Here is a 25,316-nt window from a genome sequence, read left to right as displayed (position 1 = left end):
ATCAGCAGTATTCGCTATAAGCATGTGGTGAGAGTCTTTTCCTTTGAAGCGTTGTTCGATTGTAGAAATATTTTGGAAACGCTCGCCGTGCTCATCACTAAAATAGATCAAATCGTCGAGAAAGAAATTCAAATGCTTGTGCAAAAAGTGAATTTTCAACGACATATTGATGACTCCTATTTTACGAAATGTAGCAATCATTTCGACTGTAACTTCTTTATAATTTTTAGCTCTATTCTTATCTAAAAAATTATAAAAATAACCACATCTACAGCTTCCCATGATTCGTAACGTTGTAAGCCTCAATTAGACCGCGGTTTTATACGCAGCTAACTTCAAAGGAAATGTGTTATGACCACTTTTATAGAAAGGTCGAAAATTTTTAGTAATTCTCATATTTTCATCATTTTGCTTTGCTTCAATCACTTTAATTTTATCATTTTCTCATTTAATAATTAATAATTTTATATATTATATATAAAATATGATTTTCAGACAATCGTAAAATTTCATCTTGCATCGTGGCCGAAATAACCTCTTTCCTGATGAAAATAATCAGAGCGTAATTCGGATTTATGAGAAAATAATAGAAGCGTTTGAAGAAATGAAACTTCTAATAGCGCATTCTAAGGATTGTAATTCGGTAATACTTAGTGGCATTTTTAAATAAATGCAAAATTATTATAAAATAATGATTTTGCAATTTGAATTAAAAATGAAGTACAATTTGTAAGTAGTTTGTGTCAATACCTATAGTGTCGGAACAAAACCAGGTTTTACTATTCTTGGTAAACCAAGACGCTTATAGGTCGCGAAAATTAGAACAATAAAATATAAAAGAAGCATTTACGCTTCTTTTACATTTTGATGTAAATTTTCAATTTTTGCTTTCTAGAAATTTCATTTATGCTTCTGTTATTCTTTCATCATTACATTCGATTTACGCTCTGATTTTTATTTTTATCAGGATTCAAATGTACATAAAACTTCAAATGTACGTAAAAAACGTAAATGATTTGATATCGCGAAACGACACGTATGCCTGAATTACATTTTATCTCTTTTTTTGCGGACAATTTGAGTTTTCTATACATGAAGAAAAAAAATTATTTTTAGATACAATTTCGCTATTCAAGCCTGGCAAGTTAACTTACGCTAATTCGTATATTACAAATTCTTTTACAGAGTATAATCTAATATGTCATTTCTTGAAGCTTTTCTGTGATCCTGTTCCTTTCGATACCTTCAATACATTAAATCTTACTGTCTTGTTCAAAGGTCTGCATTCTCCAATGCAAATTATTTTTATTGTACACTGTTATCTTATATTAGTAATTATGGTTATACTATTCTTTACGTATAAAAGAAAATATTTATTTGAAAAGTTCTCATACAGAAGGAGAAAATAGTTATAATTTATCAACATATATAAAATATTTTCATTTTCGCATAATTGTATCCATTTGAACTTTCTTATTGCTTCATTAGATCCATGTACCTTTTCCTTTCTAATGAAAACTTTCCTTAGCCAAAAATTGCGTAAAAGCGAGGATTTCTAAAAAAAAAAGAACAATTTTTGTTAAATCTTTCTGTATATATTTGAATATATAATAATATTTGAATAACTGAACTTAAATATATATGTATTCCGTAAACACAATATAGTAGTAAACCTTATACCCGAATTCGGTCACTTGCACTAGATCAGTGCATACTAAAAGCTGCTTTACATAAAATTAGCAAAGTTAAATGTAAAAATATATATTTTAAACGATTAACTATCTACTAATAATCATTTATTGTTTGTCACATTATTTAACAAAATATATCGTATCATTTTATTGTCAAAGTTGATTGTATCACTGCATTGAAGTATTTTATATAAAGCAGTTTTTAATATGCACAATCCAATGTAGTGCGAGTGATCGAATTTATCATTAAACCTTAAGAAATTGACTTACAGTCGAATGTAAGAAGAATAACTGATTATGATTGGTTAATTCCTTAAGGCTTAAGGTGCATTCACATGCAAGCATCAAGCAACGAAAGCAGCAACCAATCAACAAGGTGATTTTTACACCAAAATATTTTTTATACCACTGCCTGTATCGCCCAGTTGATTGGTTGTTGCTTCCGCTGCTTGATGCTTGCATATGAATGCATTTTTAAGGCTTACTATTTTATTATGGTTGCGGGATAAGAGATACGTTCAAAGCAAATGTACTAAATTCAACTGTACTGCACTTTGAAATAATGCACAAAGATGTGATTTTAACTACTGCCGTATGCAGGGTTGGCAAGTAACGCCTTATTTGTAATGTCGTTATCGTTACAAGTTACTTTTTTCAGTAACGAATGGATGACGATGTTACATTTTCTTTCGAGTAACGTTCATTGTAACGCAGTTACATTTTTGGGATAATGGTAACGATTTCACTAGTTACTTTTATCATTACTTTATTTCTAACAACTGCCACAAAGTTTAGTCGTAACTAAACCGTGTGCGTGCGTGCGTGCGTGCGTGCGTGCGTGCGTGCGTGCGTGCGTTCGTGCGTGCGTGCGTGCGTGCGTGCGTGCGTGCGTGCGTGCGTGCGTGCGTGCGTGCGTGCGTGCGTGCGTGCGTGCGTGCGTGCGTGCGTGCGTGCGTGCGTGCGTGCGTGCGTGCGTGCGTGCGTGCGTGCGTGCGTGCGTGCGTGCGTGCGTGCGTGCGTGTCTCAGTTTTTGAACCTTATTCTTCTATCAAAAGATAGAATTCTGACTCCTCTTCAAAATATTTATCGCAAAAATCTGCATATAGTAGCGTTTTTCATTGACAGAACTACCCAGCACAATATTTATAAAATATTTACAAAATATTTATAAATATTTACAAGATTTATTTTAAATATCTTGTAAATATTTTTGTGATCTTAGATTATACAGATTATAAATATTTATTTTAAATATTATGAAATATTTATTGTATATGTATAGTAAATGCTATGAAGATATTTAATGAGACATTATAATCCAAGTAAAGAATACTTATTAGAAATATTTATTTATATTTATCATAAATATTACATAAAATATTTAATCCATATTGAAATAATATTTCGAATAGAGCTTTATATAAAATATATATGAAATATCTATATAATATTTCACAAAATGAATATTAATAAACATTTGTCATAAATATTCTGTGCTGTCTGGATAGTGCGCACTCAGTGCAATTTAAATCCGTACACACAAATCGACGCAAATATATATGTTTAATAAAAATGTACAATAGAAACGTGATAAACCGCAAAAAAAATCTTCAATACATTTTATTATGCTATTTGATAAAATAGCATATTGAAAATTTTTAAATTAGATAAAACGTGCCCTTCGGACATTATATCAATTGAGATTTCATTTTTACATTCAGATTAGAGTAGTGTACAACGGCTTTAATGTGTACTGAGTTTTGCCAATAAAAAACGCTATAATATTTTTGTTAGCATCAAGCAAAAAAAGTAACGAAAAAGTAACAACTCGTTACATTTTGAGTATCGGTAACGAGTTACTTTTGCAATCAATAACGATAATGAATTACTTTAAAGAACGGTAACGGTTATTTTTATGGGGTAACATTGCCAACCCTGACCGTATGTATATGTATTCGCACAAAAATATCCGTAAATGCAACCACAATAAAAGGAATAGGGAATACAGATTTCAACTTATCAGAAATCGGATACACCAAAATACACGGTTCCTGATAGATTGGAATCGTTTTCCTTACCGGGTTTATAGTGGTCGGTGTCATTGTGCCATGCAGACATTTGTATGGTAGAAAAGTTGCGCAAGATATAACGACATCGATAATTATCAATAGATATATACACAATAATACTCCTGTTTTACATGTCTACCAACAGTTGTCGGTGTCATTGCGCAGCTTTTTCACCATATAAAATATCTACGCAACGATATCGACAACTGACGGTAAGCGTGTAAAGACAGTTACGGAATCGCGTCTCTAGAATAACACCGAAACTGAAAGTTGGGTAGCCTCGATCGTAATCCTCCATCATAATCGTAATCGGACTGAGATTTTAATTCATAATGTAATTTCAGTCCGAGTCTCTACCCTATAATCGCATAATATTAAATATTATTTTAAGCATATTTTAGAATATTCAATGCAACGTAATTTTAATAATATTTTATTAAAATTATATAATATTAAATAATATTCCTGAAATATTAATAAATAATTATATATCCACTCCTGATATGATATGATTCTTAAAAAGGTAATTATTTAGAACACTGCACCTCCGATTTTGATGAAATTCATTTAACGCATTTTTGCTCGAAACGAAAGAATCTGTAAAAAAAAAACTTTAGGCCCCGCGAATTGAGATATTAAGCATTAGTTTTTAGCAGGGTCTATATATCAATGAGTCTGTAGGCAGAAGTCTTAGCCTTAAAATCAGTTAACTAATTGACTAATCAACGTTAGTACAAGTTAGCTATTGATTAAGTCTAAGATTCTGACTACAGACTCATTGTAGATTCAGCATTAAAGTTAATGATTATTGAGGTTAAGAAATCTATCTCAGAGGCAAAATGAAGTCTATAATTGTACTGTTCCACATGGGTTTTGACTATGGTGGAAGGAATAACATGGTGTATGCAGTTGGACGATATCTCTCTCTAAATCTTCACCCTCTCTGTCTATAGGCCTGTTCTTTTTGATTGAACTTTCTTTTTTCCTAGAGAGAAAAGGAAGAAAGATGAACTGGTGTAAAAGTTCAGCCAAAAAGAACAGGTCTTATGCTAATCCATGGATGTCGCGTGAGAGACAAAGGCCAACTATGAAACGCGAAACATATTTTGTGTCGAGAAATTAGCATACTCAATCTTTCCTTGTCTGATACATACTTTATAATGTATCTTAGTTTCTCTTTTTAACTTTCATAATTTCTATCTTAAATATTGAATAAAAAATTAAATGAACAATGACAGTGCCAATATGGAAAAAGGATATCACCAATGTAGTAAATACTACATTAATTATTATTACGAAATTATTAACATAATTAAAATTAATAAGATTGGAAATAAGACTGTTTATGTTAGATACATTACTTTAAATACGAAGCGCCACTACGGTCTGAATGTAAAGATGTTGAACTATTATGTATATTCATTTCGTCTCCCTGCCGAGCCAATACTTTCGCAATAAGTTTATTATAGTTTTTTAAGATCAAATTTGAGAAATTTGGGGGGATTATTAATATTTCAGATTGATTACGTTGAAAGTCCGACAACCATATCGGCACGCAATTATAATTTCTGAAATTAATTCATTTGAATATATACAAGTCCAACATCTTTACGTAGTGGCACTTCGTATTTAAAGTAATAATTAAAATTATAACACATAAGTAATATTAAGATTATTAGTTATAAATTAAATATATAGCACATGTATTTTGGTTAAAAAATAAGCACAGTTAAATTAAAAATTAATTATGGCATGTACAGGGTGGGCCATCTATTGGTACGTTTTTGAATTTCGTCGTATGGCAACACCGAACGAGCTACAGACCCGAAATTTTGACAGTTTATTAGTCATACCGTCCGCGGCACGAAACAACATGTTTTCTCTTGAAGAGCGTTTTGAAATTTTAAAAATTTATTTTCAAAGTCAGTGCTGTGTCGCCGAAACTGTACGAATTTTGAAAAGAAATATGGGTCGTGATAGAGCACCCACCGAAGGAGCTATACGCAAATTGGTGAGGAAAGTTCGTGAGAAAGGGATGTTAGTGGATGACATTATATTACGACTGTTTTGAGTGAAATTGGCGCCGAGGTAGTCCAAAATGTCATTAATAATTGGGGTGACCGAATGGCATACTGTAAGGCCAGTAGAGGGAGCCACATGAACGAAATCGTTTTTCATTCTTGACGCGGATACTTTTAGCTTCACAACAAAAAAAAAATTAATAAAAAATATCAATGTATGCTCATTTGATCGCATTTTTAAAAACGTACCAATAGATGGCCCACCCTGTATAGTAAAAACTTTTTTTATACATGAATATACCGGGTGTTTCAGACTACCCATACCATTCTTTTATTTTCGCAGGATAAGGCACAATCGAAAAAGTGTTCAAACAAAAGTTGTAGGATTTCTAAAGATCTATTTACTGGCGCTAGTTTGATCTTGGGTGACGTCACCAAGGTCAGGTTAAGATTGATTTTTTTTAATGGAACACCTCATTTTTTATCCATTGCATATTCTTATAGCACACCTTAAGAGCTTTCCAAAACACTATAATTAAATTCATTTTTATTAAGTACTTTTTGAGTTATAAGGCTTGAAGGTTACAGTACCTCTGGCGTTAGCATTGCCCAAAATGCCAAAACGATGACTAAAACTTCTAGACTTTAGACTAAAGATTCTAGACTAAAACCTAAAGGCTCTAGAAATATTAATATCGAATGCAGATGACATGTAGCAGAAAGATGCGAGTTGCTAAATTTCGAGGTAAAAGAGCAAACTGATGCCTCCGATTTGCAATGCCAAACGCACCTATAATAGAAGCCATACATCCCTTTGCAGGGGGGGGGGAGGGGTGAGAGTCGTTTCGCGAAAGTCGAAACCCAGTACAATTCTAGACACTCATTTTACTTCTGTAACAGATTTCCTAACCTCAATAGTAATTAACTTTAATGCTTAATATCTTGGTACGCGGGACCGACCTAACGTTTTTCTTGCATTCTTTCGTTTCGAGCAAAAACGCGTCGAATGAGCCTAATTTAATCAAAATCGAAGGTGCAGTCTGTACTCTAAATAATCATCCTTAAAAATAACATTCTTAAGTTAGGTTGTCCGACTTTTCGATAAATTATGCTTTCATTCTTTTACTCTTTTATTTATCTAATTGGTAAATTATCACATACCAAATAGCACAGAGAGTTCAAAAAGAATTCAGTTGTTATGTCAATTTAGAATTCACTTTCAGACACAAAAGAATTCTTTTTCTGAACAATTCTGAAAAGAATTTTTTTTACATTTGAAAATGAACTTAAAATTGAAGACATAACTGAATTCTTTTTGTGCTCAGTAGTTTATCTGAAGATGGAACAACCGGCTCATGTTACTGTATTGTATAAGTTATTATAATGACATTTACTTTAATTTGTAAAATTATCCTACTACTCCTAGTTTAGTTTAAAATTACGTTTAAAGACTGAAAATGAATTTTGGCGCGCAGTTGTAGAACTAGGATAGGTATATAAAATTATATCGTTACTTAAACATTATTTAAACACTTTAAGATGCAGCAACTAACAAGATGTTTTCGTTATTTGCAAATTGCGCTTATATAAAAATGATTAATAATAATAAATATTTTAATAATATTTTACGGATATTAAAGGCATAATATGAGGGCAAGTCAATAAGTTCTTAGAAAATCTGTCAGAGGGCACTCGCAGTGTCATGTCACATTACTTTTTGACAAGTAGCAGTTTTCAGCTGATTATTGTCAAATTTTGAGCGGAATTCATCGGGTGGTTTCATTTCTGTAGACGATTAAAGCGAACAACCTTTGTATTTTTTTGCAAAATGGAAAAAAACGAGTTTCGTGCAGTGATCAAACATCTACATATGAAACGGTTTAACGCCGAAAGAAATCAAAGCCGAGGTGGATAATGTTCATAGCACAACAGCGTTTGCGACTGTATACAATTGGGTGAACGAATTTAAACGTAATCATACATCCATATGTGATGCACCTTGTTCGGGACAATTGAGGCTGCTACGGTAGAAATTATCGATAAAGTTATATTGTATTGCACGATGTTGTTTTGACTGATCGACGAATGAAAGAGCTTGTTGAGGCATATCACAGGGCACAGTGATTTCAATTTTGCACGAATAATTGGATATGAAAAAGCTATCGGTAAGATGGGTGCCGCGTTTGCTCACTGTGGACTAGCGCGACCGTGTGACGATTTCAAAACAATGTTTGGAGATGTTTCAACGTAATCCAGATGAATTTTTGCGCCGATTCATTACTATGGACGAAACATGGATTATTTCATACCCGAGAAGGAACAGTCAAAAGAATGGACTTCATCGAACCAGCTCCGAAGGCGAAGACCGTGAAATCGGCCAGAAAGGTGATGGCCACAATTTTTTGGGATGCACGCGATATAATTCATATCGATTACTTCCGTCGAAGCAAACGATCAATGACGATTATTACGCAGCCTTATTGGATTGTTTCAACAACATTTTAAAGAAAAAAATTTTTCGTCCCCATTTGACGAAGAAGAAAGTGCTCTTCCATCAAGACAATGCATGGGTTCACACGTGCCCGGCACCGATGGCCAAATTCAACGAATTCCGCTACGAATTGCTTCCCCATCCAGCATATTCGCCAGATTTAGCCCCCTGCGACTATTTCCTGTTTCCAAATCTGAAGAAATAGTTCGGAGGAAAGAGATTCATCACCAGAGAGCAGCTTATCGCCAAAACAGAGGCTTATTTTGAAGGGTTGGACAAATCATATTATTCGGACTTGAAAAAAATTGAAGAATCGTTGGATCAAGTGTATCGAGCTGAAGAAACTATGTTGAGAAATAAAAATAAATAAAAAAAAATGTGTTTTACTATGTTTTTCTAAAAACTTATTGACTTGCCCTCGTACTAAGAATATTATGTAAAGTGAAGTAATTTGCGCTTATAAGAAGAATTTATAATTAATTAATTATCTTTGACATTATTTATAAAAGCCAATACGGTCTAAAACCGAAGAGACGGTGTGATTCATGGTGGAATTAAAAAGATGATACATTGCGCATAATAGCAGAGATCCCGTTACGTAATGTGAAATTTCGATCAATCAAAAACTGAACTCATTTGTCGCGTGAACGAGTCTTGTGAATTTTTGTGAATAAAGAATCCAATCAAGAGGATTGAAAAACTACATTTCCTATTCAGAATTTTGAATTGAGGAGTACTAAATAAAATTTAACCGTTAAACAATTACAATTTTTTTTTCAATTTACGATAACGTATTTTAAAACTGCCTGATAATTATATATAATTGTAAAAAAGAAAATGCATTCGGATTGAGAAAAGGATTCATTTAACGTTCGCGAATGCGTTTTGCTGAAGTCCATTTCAATTCTCGTTTATTGGATTCATATATGTGGATTATTATAATCTCTTAATAGCTTTTATTACTTTTATTGAATGCAAAAGAAATGAAGTAATAAATTACGCCTACTATTTATGTACTTTCTTCTACGATCCTCTTCCACGAAAGAAGAAATCAGATTGCTGACAGTCTCCTCTGTCTTGTAATCAATTGATTTCATACAATCACTGATACGAAGATACCTGATACATACAAAATACATAATAAATTAGATATTAAAATCTCATTTATCACAACTGTTCTTAAAAAGATGAATACATGTTATGAAAGAATTGGTAACCCTCCGTAGCCCACTGCAGGAGCAGTTCAAGCGCTGGTCGATAAGATGTTCCCTTAATTAATTCTTGCATTAATTTGTCCTTTAAAGATATCTTGCTTCTAGCGTTTTCTAAATTAACCAAATAATTCTTCAAATCCTGAAATCGCAGATTCAAATATCGTGTTCTCTATGTTGCAGAATGAAGTTAGTAGGGGAGACTGGGGACAAAAGTAACATTTTGATTTTGAAGTGTTATAACAATTTAAATACAATATTTACATTTAAAAAATATGTATCTTTAGATAGTAGAATTTATTTAACTACAAAATTTTCTTTGGTTTAATTTTTTTATGTAACTAGAAAAAAATTATGTTTGTTTAAAAACTATGAGGAATTTTGTTACAATCGTCCCAACCCCGTGAACAATTGTAACAGAGGGAGATAATTGTATCACATTTGCCAGAGGTACATAACACAACTACATAAGTCATACTCTTTCTTGCAGCTGCACGAATGGATAACTGATTCTTTATAATCTCTTTAAATGTCTGCTTGTATAAAGGCACTTCTTTTATATAATTTTTCTCTTATCTATCTTTTCTCATTAACAGCATTCTTTGAAGAAAAATACAAATAACATTGTACAAAATAATACTAAAATCAAATAATACAGATTTAAGGTGGCTACTTTGGAGTCAGCGCGGTAAGAGGTGTGTGCGCAATCTACACTTATATATCATTAGTATAATATGTATTAAAAGTTATATCGTTAAACGTGAAACAATTAAAAACATTCAATACATTTTGACGATTTTTAAGTTTCATCACAACATGTTTTATACAAATCTTTTTTATATACTCAATATTGTAATATATTTAACTGCAGTGTGTTATATGGGATTGAGAACGTCACTTATTAACCAAGAAAACAGGCAACTTCTTTGTATCATGTTTGTGCTTTTCTCACTTTCCGATTGGATATGAGATATTCTTTAATATATTATCTTTCGTTAATATATTAATTATGTATTTGCTAAAGGTGGCTAAAACCGATAGCCGAAACGTTCAAACTTACATCTTTTAATATATATTATATTATTAATGATTACACCTCTTACCGCGCTGACTTTAAAGTAGTTCCCTTAAATCTGTATTATATTTTTACAATTATTAGGAGTCCTATTTTATATATATTCTTTAATCTAAAAAAATCAAATAAGTTCGAGAACAAGTGTAACGTTACAACTGACCCCAGGCATCGATGTTATTATCCCCTAATGGTATTTTATGATTTATAATAAATTTTTTAAATAAAAACTTAGATAAAAATCAACTCAAATGTGCAAACCAACGCAGATAATCATTAAAACATTAAGATAATACATTATACCTTTGTTATAAAGAACGAAAAAAATTTAGATTTTGTACACGCAATAAAACTTATTTAATGTATGGAAAAAATAATTTTTGCTTTTGCACTCGTACACGATCCGCGAGAATCAGCATGTAACGAACGATTCAATCTATCTACAGAATTTTACCATACAGTCACATACCCATATCTATTATAATTTAAGAAATATTAACGATGTTGCTATTGTCCCCTTGTTATTTTTGTCCCCGGTCTCCCCTACCTGATTGATATCATTAAATTGCGTCAGGATATTCGAAAGAAGTGCCATTTCTTCCTCGAGGCTCATAAGGACTTTAAATATCAATCTTTCCCGCGTTTCCTGATCTATGCTATTTTCTGCTCCGTCTATTTTTTCACTGCACAGGAAAAAAAATTAATCAATCAATCTGTTAAGAAGCCAATTTGTTTTCTTATATTATTTATGAATTAAATTATTAATTTACTTTTAATTATTTACTTTTAATTATTAATTTACTTTTCGAAAACTTATTATTCAAACTATTCAAATTTTCGTAACTGTCGATATAAGCACTTTATGCCTGCACTTGCGTAGGATGAGATAATTGTCCCAGAGAACATTGAGACATCTTATAAGACATCATAAAGATGTGCTAAAATTCACGAGACATTTTTTGGAAGTATCCGAATGACATCTTTAAAATGTCTTATGCATCGATTTAACATGTCCTAAAGACATTATCTTATGGGCCTTCCACAATAAGCCATTAGTCATAAATCAGAAGTCAGAAGCTAAAAATTAACCAAGTCGTCAGTTTTTAACTTCTGACTTCTAATTTATGACTAGATCGGATTTCTATGCAATTGCATATTTTTTTAGAGTGCGGATTGGAAAGTAAGACTAAAGTAGAAATGTGTCTTATTAAAAGCATTTTAAAAATGCTTATTTATTTGTACATATTTTGCATATTTGCATATTTGCATATTTGTACATATTTTACATATTTGCATATTTTGTGCATATTTGCATACTTTTACATATTTTAAACAATTTTATATATTTTATGTATTTTAATTTCAATGTTATTTTATTTTAATGTCAAGCTGCACAACGACAATGATATCATATTTAATGATATCGTTAGAGTCATTAAGATTTACAGAATAGGTCTCTCAAATACGTAAATAAAATAAAATATATAAATATTTATCATTACCACTTTGGAACATGCGAACGTTCAAACGTTCTGAAATCAATGCCGTGCTAGCTGTTATCTTGTGAAGTAGTCGCGAGAGAGTGAATATTATTTCGAAAAATATTATAAAGTTCATAAAATGGGAAAAATTAAAAAGAAGAGATGTGTTCTAATTAACGATTGGATAAAATGGAAAATGTTTTGTTTTTGATGGAGCAAGTGTTGTAACTTATGCAAAAAAGATGTATGTATAATATATTATTTGATATTTCATAGCAAAAAACATTTTGTATTTATATTGGTTTATAACAAATAGTCCACTTAAATCCTTAAAGTTTTGTATTGAATAACGTGAATATGTTAAATTTTGCAATTTTATATTATTGAATTTAAGTATTGTGTAAAATTCATTTTGTTATAAATTGTGTGAAACAATGGTGGCTGTAAATATGTCTTAGCATGCACTCGATAATACGGAGTAATTTTTTGAAAAAATATACAAATCGAAAAATTTCTAATGAATCGACGCTTCGAAAAAATTATCTCGAAAAATGTTATAACAGAAAAATTCAAAAAATTCATGATAATATTGTTAAAAATTATGTTTAGATTTCTGTAGATGAGACTACAGATAGTTCTGATCGTTATATAGCTAATTTAATTATTGGAAAAATGTGCAAAGATGAACCAAGAATAAATCCATATTTACTTGTATGTAAACAATTGGAACAAACGAATCATGCAACTGTTGCTCGATTTATCAATACAATACTGTTGACCCGAATATAGCCAAATGATAATGGAAAAAAAAGTATTATTACTCACAGATGCATATATGATAAAAGCTATTGATCATTTGAAAATATTTTATCCTAATATGTTGCATTTAATTCATGGATTAAATAGAGTCACGGAACAAATACGTTTTCCTTTCCAATCAGTTAACAAATTAATATCTTCAGTAAAAAAAGTATTTTTAAAAGCTCCACTTCATATTGAAAGTTACCGAAAAAAAATGATGCCATTATAACAAGATGAGGAACAATGATTGCAAGCAACATTATTTTATTCAAAATATCTCGCTGAAATCAAAGAAATTTATATTTTTTCTTTTATTATTATTAAATTATAGTAAAATTTATTAATATGTATAACATGTTGTTTATGCATTGGTTATTTTTATTTAAAAATATAAATGGTTCAATCATTTGATGCAAAGAATGTTACATCAATGGCTCAGGAAGTATTGCAAAATAAACAACTTGATTTGGTATATATTCAAACTCACTTTAAATATTTACCAAAAATTATGAAAAAGTTAGAAACGAGAGGTATATATGCCTTTAACTAAGTCTATGAAGTTGATACCTAATATTATAGAAAATATTTGAAAAATATCAGGTGAATGTGGAAAAAAAGTTATTTTGAAATTTGATTCAGTCTTAAAAAGAAATTCTAGATTTACTATAATTTTGAAAATAAATGAAATTTTAAAAGGTAATAATGTTGAAGGGCCCCTTGAAATGCTATTGGAGTAAATATAAATACGCTCCCATTACATCTTGCAACATAGAACGTTCATTTTTTGCATATAAAATGAAGTGTTACTATGTAACACGATCATTAATCTGTCATATAGACAGTGGAGTGTATAGACTAGTGCTTATTGATTTGGGGCGGCTACGTCGTCTCGAACAAAAAAAATAATATATCCTACTCACTTGGAGCTTAACTACCTAGAAGTTACAGCTTAGACAATAAAAAGCTCTAAAAAAATTGTTCTCACACTCTACTCATGTCTTCATAGAAATATTCCAAGCTGTCCGCATTGTCTAGGCTGCAACTTCTTGACGGTTAGGCCCCAAACAGATAGGATGTTATTTTCTTTTTGTTCGGGGCGGCATAGCCTAATATCTCGCCCAATATTTCACTTCGCAGAGCAGTCCCGGACTTTTTTCTATCAGATTCTTTCATTTTACGCAAAAACGCGTCGAATGAGCCTAATTTCATCGAAATCGGAGGCTCTTCTGAAGAATTACTCTCATTTTGTCTCTGTGACAGATTTCCTAACCTTAATAGTTATCAACTTTAATGCTTAACATCTTGAATCATAAGGCAGACGCTTTTTTTGCCAGATTCTTTCATTTCGTGCAAAAATGTATCAAATAAGTCTAATTTTATTGATCTTTGAGGTAATTATGCTAAACTGTATAATTATCTGAAAATGTTTGAAAGATGTCTAAAAGGTGTCTTTTGGAAAAGTCTTAAAGACATTTAGTTCAAGACATCTTTTGAATGTCTTTCAGACATGCATGTTCTCTGGGATATTTTATTTTCTCGTGTGGTATTGTTTTCAAAATGTTTTATTTATACTATATAACGTTTCATTTTTTTACCTCGTATGCAATACATTCCTTTTTATTTATTGTTGGTTTCAAGATGTTATTGATTATGAAAAAACGTTATTTTTCTAAAATCAATTATTTGAATGTCATTTTTTCTATCCTCGCTTTGCCAAGTGCAAAACCGTATCACGTATTTTACTCCAATCTACTTCCGTCAAAATTCCGCAGTAACAGATCATCGCGCGATCGCTAGAGAAGCCCCTGCAATTGTTGTTTACTTACTTCGTGACATGGCGTAATTGCTCTGTTCGATTAGCTAGACCTTCGAGTGATTTCTCAGCCTTTTTCGATAATTCCTTCCATTTGTCATCTAGTCTTTCTAGACGTAAAAAGTAGCGTACGAGACACATGTGAAGCTCCCATGCCATCTTTGAATTCTCAAATGGAGTGTCGAGATCAACGACATAAGTGATCTGTTTTCTATTCCTGCACTAGACTGCATTAGCACTCTCTTTCTTACTTTCAATAAATATCAAACATATACCTTTCTCACTTTAAGTTCCAAAAATGTACATAAATTCAGCCACAGAAAATAAACCTAAGATCTGTTAGTGTTGCATGAAATACCCAAATATTTTTGCATTTAAAATGAGATAGATACATATTTTGCCTTAAAAAGAAAAAAAATGAAGATGTCGAGTGCCAAAAGTGCAAGCAACGCGAACAGACCTATATACCAAGAGTACGGTCAATACATTGCAAACGCTTTGAAGCGTTTTTTAACTGGTTTCTTAACTTAGTTTGTAAAATTCTTTCTTCTAATTGGTCCATCAAATGCTTCAGAGCATTTGTAGCGAGATTTTGACCAGAGCCCAGAAATGTGCCGCCTACTACTACTGCGAGTTCCGTTTGGCTTCCGCTTTTCCATCAAGGTGTGGAAACCCGGCCTAAGACGTAAACTTAAACCGATTAGCCAATCAGGATATTGCTTTAGATCTACGTAATCTAACGGAAATGGAAATAACAGTAAGGGGCTCCGCACAATAAAAGGAACAGAAAACAGAGAACAAAGAATAAGAATTTCAACCTATCAGAAACTGTGTATTCCATAATTTCTGAAAGGTTGAAATTCTTATTCTCTGTTCTCTGTTGCTTTTATTATGCGAAGTTTCTAAACTTATCCATAACCTCACGATTAGGTGAATTTCAACCGATTGAAACTAGCCTTATGAACAAGTTTACTGCTATTTCTATTTCCGTTAGAGTAGATCTAAAACAGTATCTTGATTGGTTCATTGATTTAAGTTCACATCTTATATCTCCGGCACACCAGCGCGATGTTCGTCGCGCGCAACACGCGATATCCAATGAGTGTACAGCTTTACCGATATTCTCATTCTATATACTGTCATTGGATATCGTGGTCGCGTGCGATGAACATCGCGCTAATGTCGAAAGCATAAGACGTGAACTTAATCCAGCAAATCACCAACATTCCATTGTTTGAAAGTGCAATTTTATGCAGCGTCAAAACGCTAGCAACTCTCCCTACTTTGACCTCCTACAAGCTGTCATTTCGCCGCTTGAAGTTCGGAAATGCCATGATGGAAGGATTAAAAGTGGTTGCATGTGGTGTTTATGACGAATCGTCGAATTTCCAATCCGACCGACCAGGGGCGCGATTCCGTAACTGCCTTTACACGCCTACCGATAGTTGTCATTGCGCAGATATTGGGTCATCTAAAAAGTATCCGTGGTACTTTGTCACTAGATATATGACCATCAACACACATAGTGACAAAAAACCGCGGATACTTTTTAGATGACCCAATTTTATATGGTGAAAAAGCTGCGAAACGACACCGATAACGGTCGATAGGCATATAAAAATAATAGGTCTGTTCGCGTTGCATGAAATCCTCAAATATTTTTGCACTTAACATGAGATCCATACATATTTTGCCTTGAAAAGAGAGAAAGAGAAGATGTCGAGTGCCAAAGTGCAAGCAATGCGAACAGACCTAGTTACGAAATCGTGTCTCTGAGCTGATATTCTTGAAATGTATCGCATAAAAAACTAAGGAAATGCTATAGTATATGTAACGCATACTATAGTATTTCCCTAGTTTTACTGCGATACTCTCTTTACAAAGCCAAATATATATTTAATTTAAAATTTATCTCATTTTAAGTGCAAAAATATTTGGGGATTTCATGCAACGCGAACAGATGCATCTATTGATGCATTTCAAAAATTCCTAACCTAATTCCCTTCCCGGTCCTAAGGTCGGGTTCATACCTTGACGGAAAAGCAGAAAGCAGGAAAGCGGAAGCCAATCGAAACTCGCAGTAGTAGATGATACATTTATCTTATTTGCTTCTGTCGTTTCGAGTTCTTATTGGCTTCCGCTTTTTCTGTTTTCCTTCTTTTCATCAAGGTGTAAACCCGGCTTGACATGAAGCGCGAAAATGCGGAAATGCGAAAGATAAAATTGAATAAACTTTACTAGATTTCCGCATGTTCTGTTTCGCCTGTTTTGATCTCCTAATATTGGCTTAGTTTACATCGTGCACTTGATACATATACTAACGAGTAACTTTCTACTAAATTATTTTAGTTTCAGCGATGTTATTCAAAGAATGTTGTACTAAATTGGTATAATATGTATCAAAATGATTAATTAAATACACATCTCGTATATAGGAGTAGGGTATATAGGCGGGTTCTAATCCAGGAGCTCTGAGGAAGGGTGAGGGGCGGAAGGGTATCCGCAGCGCGGGAGATCGTATCCGCTCCGGGAGGGGAGAGCGAGGAAAATGACGTCATTAGACGAGAGGAATGACGGATGTGCGGGGGATGACGTCACAATGGGGGATGACGGGGCTGGGGAGGACGAGGATGTCCCGGGTACGGGAAATTACGTAGCGATGGATGTGTGGAAATTTGCGTAGTGGGGTCCGCGTCGCGGCGATGACGTCACGCAGGATCAATAACCGCCGAGCACGATCCGCCACCGCCGGGCGCGATCTGTCACTACCGCCTCCAAGCATGGTTCGCCTTTGGATGCGGTCCGCCAAGAGACTTGCCGCCACCACCAAACGCGGTCCCCACCGCGCGCTATGCTTACCATGTATACTTACCAGTAATACTTACTATGCGTACCTTTTATGCGTTGCTATCTTCTTCTCGCATGCGAAATATTTTATTTATTTAATATATTATATTTTACTTTATTTTATCTTATATAATTATTTACACTGTGCGATAATAACAGCGCAATTTGTCGAGCGCGATGATGCGCACGTCACGCAATGCCGCGAAGAAGAAAGGAAGGAAGAAAACAAATAAATGTGAATGAGTTAATCTCTATATAGGGTGTTCAAAAAGTCCCGGACCGGGTGAATAACTTGGAAAAAAAAAATTTTTTGAAAAAACGAAAACACGTGAAACGATTTTTCAAAAAATCTATCTTTTGAGAGGGGTTGCGACCCCCCGCCCCCAATGAGGCATGTGGGGCACGAGGGGGGTCGAAAATATTAAATAGCAACATAGGTCAAGTGGGGGCTCATTTGAAAAGTCTTTTTGAGGCGAATCCAAAACACTACACATAGAGGGCGCTGCGTTCACTTTTGGGGGGAAATTTCAATTTTGAAGATTTTTGACTCAGAAACATTAAAAAAATTTAGTGTTTCGATAATCACCGGAACACATAAAACGATTTTTCAAAAAACTTATCTTTTGAGAGGGGTTACGACCCCCCGCCTCCAATGGGGTACGTGGGGTACGAGGGGGGTCGAAAATCTTAAATAGCAACATAGGTCAAGTGGGGGCTCATTTTAAAAGTCTTTTCGAGACGAATCCAAAACACTACGCAGGACTTTTTGCACATGAAACATACCGTATTTGTTGTCACACATGTACATCAATGGTCGCGTTTTTGAATGCCGATAAAGACACTTGAAGTCAAAAGTTCAAATCATTGAGTCATTATTATTTTACATTTTATGTAACTTTCTTCCCTGATAAAGCTGTTTGTCGTAGTTCATCTCTGTAATTTTGAAATCAAGCGTCTTTATCGCTGTTTTTGTGGTTATTTTCTTTTTCCTTCAACGTCGTGGATTTTTCCTACATTTAAGATAACATGGTTCCTCTCACCTTAAAAATCAAATAACTCCACCGAAAATGATCGCAGCGCCCTCTATGCGCAGCGTTTTGGATTCGTCTCGAAAAGCCCTTTCAAATGAGCCCCCACTTGACCTATGTTGCTATTTAAGATTTTCGACCTCCCTCGTACCCCACGTGCCCCATTGGGGGCGGGGGGTCGCAACCCCTCTCAAAAGATAGATTTTTTGAAAAATCGTTTCACGTGTTTCGGCGTTTTTTCAAAAAAAATTTTTTTTTCAAATTATTCACTCGGTCCGGGACTTTTTGAACACCCTGTATATTGGGTCATCTAAAAAGTATCTGCGGTTTTTTGTCACTAGATGTTGATGGTCATATATCTTTTTAGATGACCCAATATATACAGAGTGTCTCTTAAGATGGGTCGGGGCCACATTGGAGATTACATCTCGATAAAATCCTCTTATTCTTTATCATAGATATACGATTTATATCTTATTTTTTATCTTATCGCTAGGTTAATATTTCCCTATTTTATCTTTATTTCAAAACCGAAAATTCCTTTTTTCTTTTATAAGAGGGTATATTCAGTTTCTTTATTTAAACATTCAAACCAGCAGATAGATCACGTTATATACTTTTATGCGTCATACAAATTATCTACAGATTATTCTAAAGAATGTCTAAGAATATCACACGATCTTTCTCAAAGAAGCCTCCCTATAAAATAACAAATATAAAAGCGAACATTAACATTAATAATAATGTATATTATATTAGCGTTTAACGATTAAGTAATTAGCAGTAAAATAAAAATCTTCCTGAATGCGAGAACGAATATCTTTTTTTTGCCTTTTTCTTTTTCTAATAAAGTTAAATTAATTTTAAACATATGAATGTAGTGAATTCGCCTCACATAAAGGATATTAAGGAAAACCGAATTTTTATTACTACAAATTGTTAAAACTCAACTATTACTTATTACTATTACTTATTAAGAATAAACTTGTAGAGTGGGGAGTAGGGCTTATGCGGAGCTTTGCTACCTTATCTCAAGGAAAGCGCGAGTATAGGTTCTACCAAATTTTGAGGAGTGTTGATTGGTTCTGAAAGGACACTCCCACACTCATTTTCAGAATATAAAAAGAGCTATCAAAGATAGAAACAGTTGTTCGGTCAGTCAGTTAGCCGACCAGTCAGTCAATCCATCAGTCAGTCGATCAGTCAGTTAGTTACTTACAGTCAGTTACAGTTACAGTTATGCAATCAAGTGAACCGCATTCTTAACCGCACAACTTAATCTCCGATCCCCGAGTAAATTGTTTAAATACATTGACTCAAAAACATTAGTCGCAACTATTATAGCAACTTTATTATAGCAACATTAGTCGTAACAGGATGGAGAATGGATCAAAGGGAACAAAAAATTCTTATGTCATTTTGAGATACTCGCTGTAGTTTTCGAATTAAAAAAGGAAACGTCTAAGCCAATATGCAGTTAAGCCGCGCCGCGCGAATTCATAGGACGGCCCACACTCGAGTGGCGACGACGGTGGTGCGCAAGAAGAGAGAAAGAGCGCTTCGTCGTCGCTCGAATGTGGGCCGTCCTATGAATTCGCGCGCCGCGGCTTAACCGCATATTGGTTTAGACATTTTCTTTTCTAATTCGAAAACTACAGCGAGTATCTCAAAATGGTATAAGAATTTTTTGTTCCCATTCTCCACCCCCAATGTGACCCCGACCCATCTTAAGAGACACCCTGTGTGTGTGTGTGTGTGTGTGTGTGTGTGTGTGTGTGTGTGTGTACGGCCCCACTCGTTCCGAGCAGGTAGACTAAACTGAGTAGAAAACCTTGTACCATTTTGTAATGCTCGCAATAATTAACGAAATATTAACGTTTGAAGATAGCCGAATACGCACGTCCGCTCGACTTACTATTGTCGAAGGCGACCCACCGAGCGAACGGTGCGCGAGCCGAGAGGAGGGGAAATGGCCTAGCAGGCGCGCCGCGCCGTTTGAGCTTAGATGCTCGCGACGGTAAGCCCCGTTCCTCGCGGCTCGCGTGTACTTTCGGCAATAATAGGTCGGGAGGACGTGCATATTCGACTATCTTTAAACGTTAATTATTGCGAGTATTACAAAATGGTAGAGGATTTTTCTACTCAGTTTAGTCTGCTCTATCTGCTCGGGACGAGTGGGGCCGTATATTTATGCCACTCTGTATATTGTATGTATGTATGTGTATGTATATATATATATATATATATATATATATATATATATTAGGTGTACAAATAAGTTTCCGCCGTTTGACAAAAGACAGCGCCACTAACAAGCTATGGTTAAAATTGTCTGATGTAAAACATTATATCGTAAGGTGGACATCTGTCAACAACATAATCTTGAAATACTAGCGATTTTGTATCAGCATCATATATTTTTTTTTGTGCGAAAATGCCGAGTTTTGAGCCGAATAAGCGTCATTTGCGGGAACTTTTGATTTACTTCTTTAATTTGAAGAAATCTGCAGCTGAGGCTCATTGCTCGATTGCTTGTAGAAGCACATGGTGAGGCTGCCTTAAGTGGGAGAAGTTGTCGTGAATGATTTTAAAAATTTAAGAACGGTGAATTTGACGTCGAAGACAAAGAACGTAGCGGAAGACCGAAAGTGTATGAAGACGCGGAATTGGAAGCATTATTGAATGAAGATTCGTGCCAACGTAAAAAGAACTTGCACTTACATTAGGAGCGACTCAACAAGCAATTTCACATCGTTTGAAATCATTGGGAATGATTCAAAAGCAAGAATTGGGTTCCATATGAACTGAATCCGAGAAACGTTGAACGCCAATTTTCCATATGAAATGCTGATTGTCAGGCATAAACGAAAGGGTTTTTTACATTGTATAGTCACTGGTGATGAAAAATGGATCCACTACGATAACCCAAAGAAGAGGAAATCATGGGGATCACCTGGCCATGCTTCAACATCGACAGCCAAGCTGAATATTCATGGAAAAAAACTCATGTTGTGTATTTGGTCGAATCAGCTTGGTGTCGTGTATTATGAGTTGCTCAAACCGAACGAAACCGTTACTGGGGCTCTCTACCGAACACAATTGATGAGATTGAGCCGAGCACTCAAGGAAAAACGCCTCTACTACTCCAGGCGTGACAAAATTATTCTCCTGCATGATAATGCTCGACCACATGTTGCGGCGCCGGTCAAAACCTACATAGAAACACTCAATTGGGAAGTTCTACTCCACCCGCCATATTCACCAGACATTGCCCCTTCCGATTACCATCTATTTCGATCGATGGCGCATGGCCTGTCTGAGCAGCACTTCACATCATATGAAGATATCAAAAATTGGATCGATAATTGGATAGCCTCAAAAGATGAAGCGTTCTTCCAACGCGGTATCCATATGCTACCAGAAAGATGGGGAAAAAGTAGTGGCTAGCGATGGACAATACTTTCAATAAAACATTATGTATCGTTCTTTCACAATAAATGCTTAATTTTTTATTAAAAACAACGGAAACTTATTTGTATACCTAATATATATATATATATAGGTTAACTCATTCACATTTCTTTGTTTCACATTTATTTGTTTTTTTCCTTTCTTTCTTCTTCGCGGCATTACGTTACGTGCGCATCATCGCGCTCGACGCGTTTGTTCTCTTTGGTTCATTCTCCCCCCTATGTGGCCCCGATCCATCTTAAGAGACACCCTGTATATATATATATATATTAGGTGTTGGAATTAATTCGTAGCGTTTTTAATGAAAGAATGTTATTTATTTCACATGAGCATTAAAAAATACATTAATGAAAGTACTTCCCATCACTTGTAAAACGCTACGAATTAATTCCAACACCTAATATATATATATATATATATATATATATGTATATATATATATATATATTAGGTATTGGAATTAATTCGTAGCGTTTTTTAATGAAAGAATGTTATTTATTTCACATGAGCATTAAAAAATACATTAATGAAAGTACTTCCCATCACTTGTAAAACGCTACGAATTAATTCCAACACCTAATATATATATATATATATATAAAATCGCATATTTTTTTAATATCTCCTCCGCTCCAATATGAATGTCATCCTCTCAAATTATATGTGAAGACGCGCTGTAATGGAGAAGAACAAACGAATAAGCCATCTATAGAAAAATTTTTCATAAACAAATATAAATGAAATACTTACGGTTGAACGTATGAATCCATGTCTTTCGAGCGCCTGATGCAGTAACGTCACACAAATCGTTTTTGAACCTTATCCTTCCCCAATTTATTCATCATTATCAGAAGAATCACAGGGAGAATTTTCCAGAAAATTTGGCGGATAAAAGACATGCAAGTGGGTAATATACGTACGTCTAATATATAATAATATACGCCGCCAAGATAAAAAAATCAACGGTAATACACCTGTCTAGAGTACACGTATTAATTTCAGATATTATTTCCACTTTATTATACATTTTTACTGAAACGTAATCCTAATAATCTATCTGGTACTTTGAATACCAAGTATTAATGTGTTAACACATTGCAGAAACCAAGTTTTCGATTGTGAATTAAACGCGGGAATGATGAATTACGGTTAGTCACATAGACTGACGATCCGCAAAAAATTCTCGCAGATATGACCATTTCCGATCAATGACATTAAAAAATGCAAACGTTAGATTTTATAACAAAAGATTTTTAGAGATTCTCTCTGATGATAACATTAATGTAATCTGACATCGCAAATTGCAGTGTCAGCAAATTTGTAAATTTCAAATTACCTTGTCATGACCTTGTTGTAAGTATAGTGCGCGGTGGGGACCACGCCCGGAGGTAGTGGAACTGACGGCAACAGATCGCGCTCGGCGGCTATTGATCCCGCGTGATGTCATCATCGCGATGCGGATTCCATAAGTTTCCGCATTCCTCGCTATGTAATTTCCCGTATCCAGGACATCCTGCTTCTCCCCCGCTCTGCAACGTCATCCCCCACGACATCCACTGTGACGTCATCTCCCGCACACTCCCGTGATGTCATTCCCCTCGCCTAATGACGTTATCTCTATGACGTCACCCCCTTGTCTAGTGACATCACCCCTTCCCTCTCGCGGATCTTCCTTTCGCACCGCGAGTACCCCCTCGTCTCTCACCTTCGCTTGGAGTTCCTTGGTTAGAAGCCGCCTATATACCCTATTTATATGTTTACACTTATCGCCGAAATTAAAACAATTCAATAGAAAGTTACTAGTCAGTACTCGTATTAAGTGCATGTAAACTAAGCTATTACATACAATACAATTTGAGCGAAAAAACGGAACGGGGAATTAGAAATTATTAATTTTTAATGGTATTTATTGATTAAAATGCTTGTATTTAATACATAAGCTGAAAAGATAAGCACATTAATAAAAATTGCAATTAATTAAGTGAATATAATTTTTTAAAATAAATACAAAAAGTATATTTGTCAAATCATTCCGCTTTTCCACGGAAATTGTGCTTTATGTAATATTAGGAGATCAAAACAGACGGAATAGAACGCGCGGGAAATCTAGTAAAGTCAATTTTGTCTTCTCTTTCTCCGCATTTCCGCATTTCGGCGTTTCATGTAATGGCACCTTCAATCATAAGTGAAAAATTTCTCCATTAATTTCAATGGTAAAAATTTTTACTTTTCACTTTCCATCCTAGGAATAAAGTGATTTCATGATTGATACTCTGTGTGTTAACATCGTTGCAAGTACGTTACAAATATAGGCCGATATTTATAGTCAGATCTTATATTCAAAACCGTCTTAAGTACTGTCTTAAGAAATCACGAACCAATCAGAGGATTGAATTAGCAACCCATCTTAAGACATTACTTAAAACGGTTTGAAATAAGAATCGACTATGAGTACCGGTCATGGATTCATATGCAGTGATTACTTTATTCCGTATAAATAATATTCGGCACAAAATTTACACAAATAATAGATAAACATTTTATCATTACCTAGCTATGACGGAATACACAAGGATAATGTTCTCATAATAATTAATAATTTTCAAATGTGATTCTTTGACTTGTCAATTATCTTCATTATCTTCATTATTAAAGAAAATATTCCATAAGACAAATATGTCTATCCTTATAGGTTTTCTATGTTTATTAACAATTTATATGGATATACAATAAAATATAAATACATTGCTATTACAGTATAAATTAATGAAAAACGATACAGATAACATTTTGAATTAATCTAATAAAAAGGCTTCAACAGTTTTTTGTAAACTGTAATAATATATATAATAAATATATAATAATATATTGGGTCATCTAAAAAGTATCCGCGGTTTTTTGTCACTAGATGGGTTGACCATCAATATCATCTAGTGACAAAAAACCGCGGATACTTTTTAGATGACCCAATATATAATTATTAATACCCTTAGAGTTATAATTAAAAGTTAATACAATAAAGTTATTTTGCTTTTCCAGGCTTCTTTTACTGTATATATTTCCATTATTGATATATATTTTAGAATAAAATACACAATATTAATTATTATTGGGTCATCTAAAAAGTATCCGCGATTTTTTGTCACTAGATGTGTGTTGATGGTCATATATCTAATGACAAAGTACCGCGGATACTTTTTAGATGACCCAATATATTAATATCATAATTAATATCATAATTATGTAATTGTTTGTTTTTACGTACTCTTTTTATTAAATCTACACATGCAAATTCGTTCGCATTGCACTTCTCACAATCT

The 25,316-nt window shown here is 33.9% G+C and overlaps 1 protein-coding gene across 5 annotated transcripts; it reads right to left on the bottom strand.

The window, feature by feature from the left end:
• Nucleotides 1-1,349: 1,349 nt before the first annotated feature.
• On the bottom strand, nt 1,350-15,101 carry LOC105144025 (uncharacterized). 5 transcript variants are annotated; one of them, XR_015546577.1, is made up of 6 exons: nt 14,664-15,101; nt 11,103-11,238; nt 9,468-9,625; nt 9,290-9,391; nt 3,770-4,118; nt 1,350-1,555 (listed from the first exon to the last, which is right to left on the bottom strand). XR_015546577.1 is itself a non-coding variant. In XM_011052657.2 (6 exons), the coding sequence occupies exons 2-6, from the start codon at nt 14,807-14,809 to the stop codon at nt 1,509-1,511; spliced, it is 600 nt and encodes a 199-aa protein (XP_011050959.2). In that variant the 5' UTR covers nt 14,810-14,867; nt 14,926-15,100; the 3' UTR covers nt 1,350-1,508. The 5 variants fall into 5 exon arrangements, 3 of the variants coding, with proteins under 3 accessions (XP_011050959.2, XP_011050961.2, XP_011050958.2); XR_015546578.1 differs by having other exon boundaries at nt 9,279-9,391; nt 14,664-15,100; XM_011052657.2 differs by lacking the exon at nt 3,770-4,118 and having other exon boundaries at nt 9,279-9,391; nt 14,664-14,867; nt 14,926-15,100.
• Nucleotides 15,102-25,316: the final 10,215 nt, after the last annotated feature.

Source organism: Acromyrmex echinatior, chromosome 11 (genome assembly GCF_024713525.1).
Source record: "Acromyrmex echinatior isolate Ae372 chromosome 11, ASM2471352v2, whole genome shotgun sequence".
Classification (NCBI taxonomy): Eukaryota; Metazoa; Arthropoda; class Insecta; order Hymenoptera; family Formicidae; genus Acromyrmex; species Acromyrmex echinatior.
The sequence above is the reverse complement of the archived record's forward strand: the minus strand, read 5'-3'. Positions and strand labels throughout refer to the sequence as shown.